Consider the following 12,523-nt stretch of genomic DNA (forward strand, 5'->3'; position numbering starts at 1 on the left):
TGATGTAGGCTACAATGTTTCTAATTGGAAATATGATCAATTTAATAGTGTTTTGATCAGCTTTATAAATAGGCTATATGTTGGCCTACAACCTTTATGCAGATACACCTCAAATCAGTAGAGGGAAGTATTATCTTCTTTGACTCCCTGTAGTAGCCAATCAAAGAACCCTTTGTGCTCTGGCTATTATAACATGCCTGAAAACCATGACAGAAATAATAGGCTACAACCTCACATTGAAAGTCACAGACAGTAGCCTAATTACAGTAAGCTATTCTGATTAAATGTGCTTTAAACTCTTAACTAGGCTACCCATTACACTAATTAGCAATACTAATGTGTGTGTTTACTTGATGGTGTTTACAGGCGTGACATTGGAGGGGGAGCAGCCCAGATGTTTGTGATGTTGCTGCAGAGATGAAATGGTAGGCTATAAGCTTTAAAAGAAATGACAACGATGACACACAGGAGCTTTGGCATTTCAAAAATGGTATTGAGTTTTATGGCGGATCTGTTATTATTTTTCACTTGTGATCCCCATGTGTGCACTGTGCAGAAACCTAAACAAATCGTGCTTTGTGTAGGCTGTCATGGTTTAACACGTGCGCACATGTGATTGCGCAGCGCTTCAGACAAACAGCTGACGGCTGTACGCACATCCCTGCTACACAGCTAGATTAAAACTGTTTAATCTGCCGTTCTTTGTTGAGAAATTGGATTTTGATGCATTTTTCCCCCCGGAGAAAGTGTCTGCACACTTACATTTTTCCCAGGTGATGTTTTCGGTCCAAAACGTGCGTCTACCAGACATTTGATAGAACTCCAAGCGCAGACCTTCGGCTCACGTAGCCTAGCCTGGTGATTATTTCATTTGGGTAACTTGGGATGTCCCTGTGGTTGTTAAAAAGAAAACAATTCCTATGTCATCATTGCTTATTGTGCTAACGTACTCCTCTGTAGGCTACTCACTTATATTGTATCTGCTTTTATAGCCTATTAGCCTAATAGGCCTACTGTTTTATGTTGAAATTTCACCATTTTTACCCAACAGAACTTTGATGTTTGGACTCGGAATTCTCTAAAAATGTTATAGGGTCTATTAGGCTACTATGAAGTTGAATCAATTATTTCCTGTCAAATACCCTACTTAACCTTAGAACAATTCATGACTTAAAAAAAATACAAACCTTATAGGCCTATGTCCCTTATCGCTGTCATTACCCCCCATCAATAAAGTTAGGCCTATGTCAAAGTTCGTTGATTTGGTAACCATGGTAACTACCAAATGTAGTGACACTGGGGAGCATGGCTGTCAAGGTTAAAGAATGACGTTTTGATCACCAGAAATGTAGGAAATGTTCCCTTATTTACTAGTTTTTATTGCATGTCATCACCAAACAAGCTGTATGATAATGGTTTTGAATTATAGTCATATTTCGTCATATTTTTATGTTTATTGAATAGCCTACATTGCTAGCTAGCCCTGAAGGTGATGTTAGAAAGTTTGACGAGTGTGGTTATAGCCGAAATTTCAGAAATGTTATTGGGCTACTGGCTACCATCACATCACATGAGGTGCTTGTGTGTGTGGTGGTGAATACATCGTCAGTTAATGATTGTTTTAAAATACAATGAGAATTGTTTTAAGATTAAAGATTTTAATGCTGTTTTACAGTAGCCTAATAGATGTCATTAGGCTAACATTGTTTTTGTCTTTAAGCTACCACTGTTCATCATCAATGGCACATGACATGTTTTTAGATAGCCTACATTTGTAACACATTGTTAAATTGTTTAAAATCTAACCACTGAGGCATCAGAAGTAGGTTTGAAGTTACATGTAATGTGTTGAAAGCACTAACTTTTCACTTTTTAAAAGTTTTAAACAATTATTTGATCAGACTAGCCTATGGTGGTAGGCGAATGACCATTCCCTCTCACATCCTATGAAACATTTAAATTAGGGCTGTCAAGCGATTAAAAAAAAAAATCTAATTAATTACAGGCTCTGTGATTAATTAATCTAAATTAATCGCATACTTTTATGACACTTTTATACCTGTTTATAAACAGCTGTATAGCCTGCTACAGTTTGTTTCTCTCTCTCTCTCTCGCTCTCCGTCTCTCGTAACTTCTGTCTCCACAACAGACAGCGCTGCACTTCCACAGATGCCTATGCCGATTCATTCACCATCGTCGTACTCATAGGCAAAAATATTGACACACACACACACACACACACACACACATAGGGTGTCCGTTTACGCGGGAGACGAGACAGCTAGCAAACAAAATTGAGACACATGGAGGAAGATTGAGAGATACTGTTTTGAACCTATATTGTTGCACCCACTAAATCAATAATGCACAGACACTGTGGAGAATAAAGTAAGATGTCTTTCATGCTTATTTGCCCAAAGCATCCCATAAACCGTCCATAGAGCCCTCGGCCCCGCCCTTTCCTCTGCTTCTCTCTTTACTTTTCTCCCTTTCACCCGTGCGGGCTGTGTATGCAAGCCATGATGCAAGCTACAGGTTGCACCGGGTCAAAGGGCACTATAGAAGTGCGATTTATCTGCGTTAATTTTTTTAATCGCGTTAATTTTTCTGTGATTAATTAATCGAAATTAATGCGTTCATTTGACAGCCATAATTTAAATATTTCAAATTCCTTAAAATGATGTTTACAGCAATGTTCAAATGATGATTCCTGACAAAATGACAATAAAGCTTAGGTATTATAATTGAAGGTTTTATGAGATTTAATTTTTTCATCAAATTGAATCGCCTTAAAGTGCCTGCAATCAAATAATCACCCATCCATTAGTCTATTGTAGCTGCCATTGTTAAATCCACTTGACGTATACGGCCAAACCAGCCAATTAACAGCTGATGAAAATGATAAGAATGCCACTGCCTCGTGTTGGACTAGTGAATACAGCCCTTAATCTGCATGAGAGAAAACAGGAAACATGTGCCCACCGACTGGCTTTGCAACATATAGGCTAAGAGTGATTCATTTCCTCTGTGAAAACCACCAACGGGTAAGACATAAAAGAGCCAAGAAGATAGAGGAAATAAGACAGTCTCTCCGAGTCACTGTTAGTCACAGCTCTGTGATGGCGCTTATAATCCAAACTAAAAAGTGAAGACAAACTTGGTCTTAAGGGGCGTGTGTGTGTGTGTGTGTGTGTGTGTGTGTGTGTGTGTGTGTGTGTGTGTGTGTGTGTGTGTTTGTCCTGATTTATATAGGACAGGATGGGACCTCCACTGGTGCTCTTTTATTTCCTCCTCATCATGGGTGAAGGCCTCGCAGCTAGCAGCAAACCCCGCAGGACTGTCTCCTTCCAAGGTAAGGCGTCTGATGAAGATTTACATCCAGACTACAGAGGGTGCTTTGAAGTGTGTTTGAGCCGCACAGCTGACACAGAGGCTGCAGCATTGTATAAACAGTGTATTGTGCATAATCTCGACATATATATTCTTACATATAGACTGTAATATATTCAAACATATAGCACAACATCCATGTATGTACATTGTAATACACTTTGAAAGAACACTGCTATTCTTCTGTTGTCATTGACCCAAAGAGGAATAACAGTAAACACAATTGTGTGTGATACAAAGTGTAGTATGCAGCAGCAGCAGCAGCAGTAAAGAACACTCATCTGAACTGTATTTAAAATGCATGGATTTGGCAGGTGACGTTCCAACCTATTGTCCTTCTTTTCTCTCTCTGGCTTTAGACATGAGCTTGAAGCAGTTCAAAGAGGCAGGCTTCGGCAGCTTGAGCTCTTTGATGATAAGAGAAGACATGGGCCAGCTCGTCGTAGGAGCCAGAGGGAAAGTGCTTACCCTCAGCCTGGATGACGTCACCAAAAAGACCAGTGAGGTGAGAGTGAGTGGGATGCTGGTTAAACCCCAAAGCGCTGAAGAAAAAAAAACAGAGCTTTTTTAGCCGGGCTGTTCCAGAGTCAAAAGTACAACCTACAATGAATAATGCAAAAGGAATTAGTTCTGGTTTTTTCACATATTTTAACACAACAGAAACATTTGGGGGTTTTCGTCAGTTCCTCATCGTGACAACAGTGACTAAAAACAAGCTAAGATTTCTAAAGTGATATGAGAATACCTAGCCCAGTGTGGCTTCCCAAAAGTAGTTGAGTCAAGTTTATTCAAAGTGCACCAAGTGTATGAAAGTGCCCTAGCTGTGTGTAATGCATGTACAATGTTTTCCAGAGAATAACCTGTTCAAATTCAAGTCGAAGAAGTCTGTCAAAGATGAACTCAGCAATTGTGGATACGGGTTGTTGTCTTATTACATTTTTGTAAAAATCTGTTAATGTCTCCTCTCGATCTGTGACCTGTACATACTGTGTGCGCTGAAAAGAAATATGGTGTTAATACACAGCCATGGCTCTGTAAACTGGTATGAAAACAAAAGGCCCCATAGCTAGCAAGGTGCACGTTAACCACCTAGGCTGTGTATTAACACTGTTTTATTTATTTTTACTGAGTGGAGTGGATTGTGAGGAGATATTTACAGATTTTGACAAAAAGTGATTTTACATCAAGACCTCTCCAGAATGGCTGACTTCACATTCTAAGCAGTGCAGTTAATGTATCTCTTCTGCAGACTGGACAGTTATTTTTGGTTATAAAATAAAATAGCTGTGAAAAACATTTTCCAATACGATACAAATCTATTTATATTTCCTCTTATAGTATGAACACAAACGCTTATTGGTCACCAATACTTGTTTTTTTTTTTGTTCCAGGCAATCTGGAATGTCAGTTCAGCGGACCAAGCCACGTGTCAAATGAAGGGCAAGGACACGGAGGTGGAGTGAGACGTGAATTATTAGTCATCATCATCAGCTTTCACCATTAAACACAATGCACACAGTTTGATGTTACATTTGTTTGATGTTTGATGTTCTTCTTGTTTGTAAAAAAGGAATGCGATAACTTCATCAGAACTCTGCACACGAAAGAAGACGGCAAAATGCTAGTGTGCGGGACTAACGCTTTCAACCCTGCATGTGACTACATGGTATGTATTATGTAACTTTGCTAGCTTAGCTTAGCGCAAAGACTCGGAACAGATTTTTACACTGCGTCATATTTATAGTACAGACATGAGAGTGGTATTGATCTTCTTATCTAACTCTAAATGTCAAATTGAATGGACTGACTGTATAATTGAGGGCCCCAAATATTAAAGGTCACCTATTATGACGCACTTTTACATGGTTTTTCTACATCAAACTAGACTAGAGACTCCAAAAGACAAAAAATAACCCTCTTTCTTTGTATCCATCTCCACCTTTCTGAAAACCTGTGTACAAAATCCAGAGTCAGATTTGTCTCTCCCTTTATGACGTAACAAGGGAGAAGCCACGCCCCCTCACACACCCCAAGATACCCCTGAATATAACTGCCAGTCAAGTTCAAACTAGCAGTTAGATTCAGGGCTAATCAAAGCAGACTTGGCTTTTCCGAAGGCGGGGCTTAAAGAGACAGGCTCTAAAATGGAGCGTTTCAGACAGATGCTTAAAAGAGGAGGTTCCGCACTGGCACTAGGAGAAATATCTAGGTTTTTTTGGACACTATACTATGAAAAACAGTTTGTAGTAGAATCCCAAATTACAATTTTGAACCTGAAAATTTACATAATATGTGACCTTTAATGTCTTCTTCAACAGACTTTCACCAACGGAAAAGTCTCTCTGGAAGGGCAGAAGGAGGGGGGACGGGGGAAAGTTCCATTCGACCCCTACCAACGCTTTGCCTCCCTTATGGATGGTGAGTAAAAAACTGTTTCCAAATTTCTTCGCAATTTATCACTGTTTTGTTCCCTGGCTACCTTCCATAGATAAAAACCTGTAAAAGCTGTAAAAAGTTCAAGGTCAGACAAAAATGAAGCTTGGATTGTACCTTAGTTCTGACAACAATGAGGACATATGGCCATTTCCCTTTACACTTGACAGGAGACACTCTGTACTCTGCCACTTCCTCCAACTTTCTTGGCACGGAACTGGTGTTCCAGAGACATGGACCGAACCCTCTCAAGACTGAAATTAAACGCTCCTTGTTCAACGGTGAGCTGCTTTTTTTATAGGGCTAGTCATGCAGCAACACATGATTCATAAGGACAGATCTGTGAATTCTTAAAAAACGTATTCTTTATCGATGTGATGCAGAGCCTACCATGATTTCCATAAGTCTTGTTGAAGCGAGCAAGACCAGTGGGGACGGTGGAGACGACAACGTTTTCTTGTTCTTCACGGAGAATGCTGTAGAGGAACGTCACAACAACATCAAGGTTTCAAGGATTGCCCGTGTATGTAAGGTATGCATCTAAATTCACCTGATACGGTAGCTTTAAACGCCTGCTCTAGCTTAAAGCCACTACGAGTAAAATGGCACGTTGGCGTCCCCTTTGGACAAAAGCGGTAGTATTTTTATGACGCCCGCTGTCGCAAAGCTGTTTTCTAGCTCGTGCCAGGCATGCGAGTGTGAACTGAGAAGGGCACAATATAGTGCATGTCCGTGTGTTAAAAGTGTGAGGACTCTTTTCGGCTCCGTGAGAGTGGTTTTGACACTGCATCAACTAATGCCAGTCAGTGCTACACACACCTGATTGCAATGAGTTGATGCTGTGTCACCTAACTACTCTCTCTCATGGAGCTGAAAGATTACGTGTCCTCACAGAAAGCGAATGAACGAGAGACGGCAGTTAGTATGGATCACGATGAGGTAATGTGTTTGTGTTGTTGATGTAAATAATGACTATTTCAGATAATGGTTATCTGATGATGGTGAAGCAAAGCAAACTTTGTGTTAGTACCAACCGCTCATTCATTTAGGAGTAAACAATGCAGTCTAGTTTCGCTCTTGTGAAATCGTATACACGTTGCTTGGCAACGCCCTCGTCCCGCCCGTAGCCTATATCACTCTCCCTTTTAGCTTTTCTTCATTGCATTCTCTTTTTTTTCTTTGATGGTTCAGCCCCGTTATCAGTCTTTATGACGACAAATAACTGTCTCAAACAAGGCTCCCGCTCCCCTTCCCTCACCTGGAGGGATAGGCTTCTCAAATCGCGTTGCTGCTCCATACTGAAATCTGCGACCAATACGGATATGTGACCATAGAGCCTGCACGAGCAAACCGAAAATCGGACTGGGTGTGCGACCAGACCAAATGCAGTAATAAAAACTATATAAAAACGTCTTTCTTTGCACTGATGGTCTCGTTTGCTGTGAAAGGTAATTTATGATTATGAGAGGAAACATGAGGCTGTTTAAAAGATATTTAAATGTTACTCGGAGCTGCTTTAACCTAGCTTAGAGTGCATGTTAAAGCAGAAGCAAGTGATACATTTTTGTTAGTATACTTGTTACATCACTCTATATGAATACAACAATCACTTAGGGATGAGGAAGGGGACTGCTAACTGCAGTTACTGAGAGGAAGTTAGCTAAACTGATCCAACCACTTCCTTCCGCTTTAATGGCCAACTGCACTGCCGAGAAGACAGCATCCTATTTGCATGTATGTAAATAAGGAAATATTCACAAATTAAGTGCACATTTGCTCCTTTTTTTGCCTTGCCTTTCTTATTCAAATAATGCTTGTTGCAAATACCATCTAATTTACAAAGACCATCGCTAATAGTTATAGTGTTGCTATTTTACTCTTGTATTATCTCTGCGCAATTTATCTCACTCTCTACCAAGCTTGTGAGCTTTGATAATATTTATAATAGCTATAATGTGATTTATTCTTGATAGATAAAGTATATATCTTCTCAAAACGTTATTGATCAATCTCATCCAAACATATTACAGTGAAAATTAAACCCAATAAACCTTTGCAAACTGTGTTTTCAGGCTTAAACAAAATTGGGGTAGGCAGGCCATGGTATCTGCTGCACCCCCTCTGCATCAAGCAATGATCTCACTGCAGCTGCCCCATGTGGTCTTGCGTTGTTGTCTGACAACATTAAGCCTGAATACACTGTTGGCAAAGGTTAATTGTGGTTTCATTTTCACTGTGATGTGTTTGGATGAGATTGATCAATAAAGTTTTGAGAAGATGCATACACTTTATCAATCAAGAATAAATCACATTATCACAATCATTTCATGAGTAGCGGTCAAAAATAATTAATCCCAACTTTATGGGCCACCGTGTATATGGGAATTTGAATTTAAAAAGTCCTGATGGACTTCAGGATTCATCCGTTGAGCTTTATTACAAATGATTTCATAGTATAAATCTGTGATCTGTGTAACAGCTGACCTGTGTGGATGTGAAGCAGATTGCAGCCTGAAACATTGGAAAACACCGTGAAGAGATCTGCTTAATCACTTAAAAGCAAATGGAGGGCAATTTACGCCCAGCTGCCAAACACTGCGGACGTGTTTGCGTAGTCATATGATTAGTGCACATTCTCCTGTGAATGTTGTGCTTAAGCATTGCATATTGTCGGCCCACATTCTCTCTGCAAATCACCTGTTTGTTCTTTTAGAGTGACCTGGGCGGCAAAAGGACCCTGCAGAGAAAGTGGACCTCTTTCTTGAAGGCTCGTTTGGATTGCCCATTCGGCAATGCTGGCTCACCTCCCCTTGTCCGGGACGTTTTCCTTCTCAGAGACCCAAATAACTGGAGAGATAGCCTCTTCTATGCCATCTTCACATCCAACTTGTAAGTCGCATGCATCCACAGCATGTACCTCATTGATTTGAGTGTTCAAAGCTGATGAGTAATATGACATACTTATGTAAATAAGTTATATATGGTAGGAATAGAAAATAAATGCTTTATCATCACAGGGAGTCACAGGTTTGCAGCCAGTCTGCTGTCTGTGTGTACAAGCTGTCAGACATCAGCCAGGTGCTCAGCGGAAGGTTTTTGACTGAGGGGGTCACTGGGAGCTGGGACACGTACACAGGAGAGGAGCCCTTCCCTCACCCCGGCTCAGTAAGTGTCAAGACAAGAACAATTTTAAAGAACACATCACTATTAGGGTTAGGGTATTTTATTAAAGGACACATATATTATGCTCTTTTTCTGGTTGAACATATAGAGGGTTGTTTTTTCCAGAAACTGGAGACCGGTTATTAATGTTGAAAACACATGAAAAAGTGCATTTTGCATAATATGTGACCTTTAACAGAAGCATATACTTGACTCTGTTTTCCACTGTTCGCACCCTGGATTTCTGATATCAAATGTAATCTGTTTGTTCTCACAGTGCATTAACGATGCACTGCGGGCCAAAGGCGTGAATACCTCTCTGGACCTCTCGGACAAAACCCTGCTGTTTGTAAAGAACCACCCTCTGATGGAGGGGGTGGTCACGCCGATAACTGGCAAGCCTCTGCTGGTCCGCACGGGGACGCCATTTTCCAAAATTGTCGTGGACCAAGTTACGTCAATGGATGGACTACGGCATCACGTTATGCTTATTGCCACAGGTATGCTAACTCAGTAGCTCTCACGTTGGCAATCAATAACATACATGAAACATGAGGCGTATTGACAGATGAACTCCCTCAGACTCTGGTTGGCTGCAGAAGGCAGTGAGCTTTGAGGGGGAGGACGGTCGCATCATCGAGGAGCTGCAGCTCTTTCAAACTCCTCAGCATGTCAACTTTCTCCAACTCTCCTCCAAAACAGTAAGGCACAAGGCATCAGTGTAGTCTTCCAGAGTCAAATTCTACATCAGAAAATACAGTGGTTCTATCACACTTCAGTTTTACATCTTGATCTCAACTATGTTAACACCTCTATGTTTTCTGTAGGGCCAGCTGTACAGTGGCGCCAATAACGTTGCTGTTCAACTTAATGTAAGGGACTGCGGACGCTACACAACATGCGAGGACTGCCTCCTTGCCAGAGACCCATACTGTGGCTGGGACAAGATCAGAGGTCAATGTTCGACTGTTGTTGGTGCATTACTTTCATCTATGTAAGTCAACACTCTGGTGATCCAAAGTTACTTCCAAGAACACGTTTTTTACAGGAGTAAAAGTGTTATGAGCACAATTCTGAAAGATTTATTTCTCTTCCTTTTAGGGTTCAAAATTTGACTGATGGAGACATCGGGATGTGCCCGATCTTGGATTGTACGTTAAACAACAACGGATTATTCTTTTGACCTATTCTCTGTCACCAAACATTGAAATACCCTGCATACCAAATCACATACGCTTTCATTTTACTATACAACACACTGCAGCTGACCATAACAAGTCCCTTGTTGCATTCAGTAGGCAATGCATACAGTATAATTGGGACATATTTTTACTTATTTATTACATCATAACACTGAGCCTTGAACTTCTCTTTTGCTTATATATTTGTCACTTCCCTTATTGTTTGTTCACTCAGTCGATGTGACATCACCTCCGCTGTGCAATGGATTGAGGGTCAGAGTTTACAAAAAAGCATGCTGGTTTGAACACTAAACGTCATCACTAGATTAAGTAGGGCATCTGGGTATTTGTTCCGCATACTACATTTCACCACATGTGTTGGGACATGCTAATTATATTTCCATCATACTAAATAGCAGGGACGTATGGGAATTGGAACGCAGCAAGAATCTCTATTACATTGCATATAGGAGATACATACTGGAAGGCGCTTAGAAAAATTAAAAAAAAATTGAAATGTGTGTGTATGTGCTTCTTCCCCAGTGAAAGAGAAACCTGCCAACATCCACCTAACCATGGGAGTTGCCCAGTTGCTCCCGTGTTCCCCTGACACTAACCTCCCGACCAGCTGGCACCTGGCTGACGGCCCGCTCCCACCCTCTCGCCGACACACTGTACTCAGCCAGGGTCTCCTCATCACGCCCTTCTACTCTGACTCTGGCCTGTACACCTGCGAGACACTGGAAACGGTCAAGAGCACAGTGCACCGAAGGATAGTGGTCCAATACCTGGTCCACGTTCAGGACATTGATAGTCTTCTCACGCACCTCAAGGTGGCCGTGATCATCTTGGCTGTTCTCGCCTGCTTGCTGATAGCACTCGTGATCAGACACTTAAAGGCGAAAAAGCCAAGTCACATAGGACACAACGAAAACAGCAACAACAACAAACTGTTTTACTGCCATTATGACTGGATCCCACGTCGACGCGTAGGGGAGAGTAGGGTTCACAGTGACAAAGTGGGGACGCACAGTACGAGCGACGCTGCCACAGACGAGGACAAGACCGCAGAGACTGGGAGTGTTGTGTCAATACTCATTCTACAAGATGGCACTGTTGTAGAATCGGCTAAAGAGGAGGTGGAGGCAGACTATGAGAGCGGCCGCACAGATATTTAGATTGGAGGTCGATCCAATTCCGTTTACATGCTGTTTCCTTGTATTGTGTTTTTTGCACGTTTGCTACGATAAAGGCAAAGAAAATATCTCAGGCGACTGATTATTCAGACTGCAGTGTTGAGGGGAACACATTATGTTTAAGTGATAAGTATTCATGATAGAGTACATTATGGCATGTTCAGTTCAACTCAGCAGTATACCAGACAGACATAAAAGATACAGATACTGCATTGCATTTTTATATTGAGAGGGCAAGGATATTTCTTTCTGCAGTTGACTCAGATATCCATTTTTTTTACACTTTTTAAATTATATTTTCACAGCTTTTGGACAATATTTGTAAAAACAATCAGTCTTTTCGGTAGTTCTAATAAAAATGTGTACTGGTTCGCATACAGTTGTGGGATTTGAGCCATGTGATGTGTCATTGTGCACACAAATTCGAAATGTACATTTAAACCCCATGTTGGTGTGTTGTTATACCTCCGTGCCAGCGACAGCAGTATTTCTTCGGTCTGTCCATCCGTATGTACGTACGTCTCTCTGTCTGCAAATGTCCACTATAATTCAAAGATGAATCGATACAAAATTTGGAGATCAAAGGTGTCAAGCTCACTGTGACCTCACATATGTTGATAACCGAATATCTCAAGAACGCTTTGAGGGATTATCTTTAAAATGTGCGAAAAAAAAAGTTTTAGAAGACGAGGTGATTAGATAAAATACGATAAGATGACCTGTCTGTCTCGGCTTTTGAACCACTCCACTGTGAATGACTTAGCTTCAGAGTTACTCTAACGGTCAAGTCTGGCCAGTCCTATATGGTATGAATCGGCCACCACAGATGACAATCGAAAGGCTTACATGCAAGACAAGGCACGTTTTTTTATATAGCACATTTCATACACAGAGGCAATTCAAAGAGCTTCACATGAAATATTTAAAAGATAAATTAAACAATACGTATATGAATAAAATGGGGAGAGAATAATTGAAAAGCATGGATGTACATGAAGACTAAAAGGAGCATACAATTCAGAATGCATAGAGAGAAAAAATCACTTTTTAACCACAAAAGGAAATTGTGTAACTATAGTCTCCCTTTTAATATGTATCAATAGACTTTCTAAATTCAGTTCAAAGCAGAGGTAAACATTGAGGTCTTTAGTTTAGTTTTGA

The 12,523-nt window shown here is 40.8% G+C and overlaps 1 protein-coding gene across 1 annotated transcript; it reads left to right on the forward strand.

The window, feature by feature from the left end:
* The first annotated feature begins 3,196 nt into the window (after positions 1-3,196).
* On the forward strand, positions 3,197-11,731 carry LOC307261710 (semaphorin-4E-like). Its single transcript, XM_080042288.1, has 14 exons — positions 3,197-3,352; positions 3,750-3,895; positions 4,782-4,844; positions 4,961-5,056; positions 5,709-5,808; positions 5,994-6,104; positions 6,207-6,355; positions 8,537-8,712; positions 8,841-8,988; positions 9,263-9,485; positions 9,568-9,686; positions 9,813-9,979; positions 10,087-10,136; positions 10,710-11,731. Exons 1-14 carry the CDS (start codon positions 3,259-3,261, stop codon positions 11,342-11,344), a joined length of 2,277 nt encoding a protein of 758 aa, XP_079898414.1. The 5' UTR covers positions 3,197-3,258; the 3' UTR covers positions 11,345-11,731.
* Positions 11,732-12,523: the final 792 nt, after the last annotated feature.

The sequence above is a fragment of the Ammodytes marinus genome (genome assembly GCF_949987685.1).
Source record: "Ammodytes marinus genome assembly, chromosome: 15".
Classification (NCBI taxonomy): Eukaryota; Metazoa; Chordata; class Actinopteri; order Uranoscopiformes; family Ammodytidae; genus Ammodytes; species Ammodytes marinus.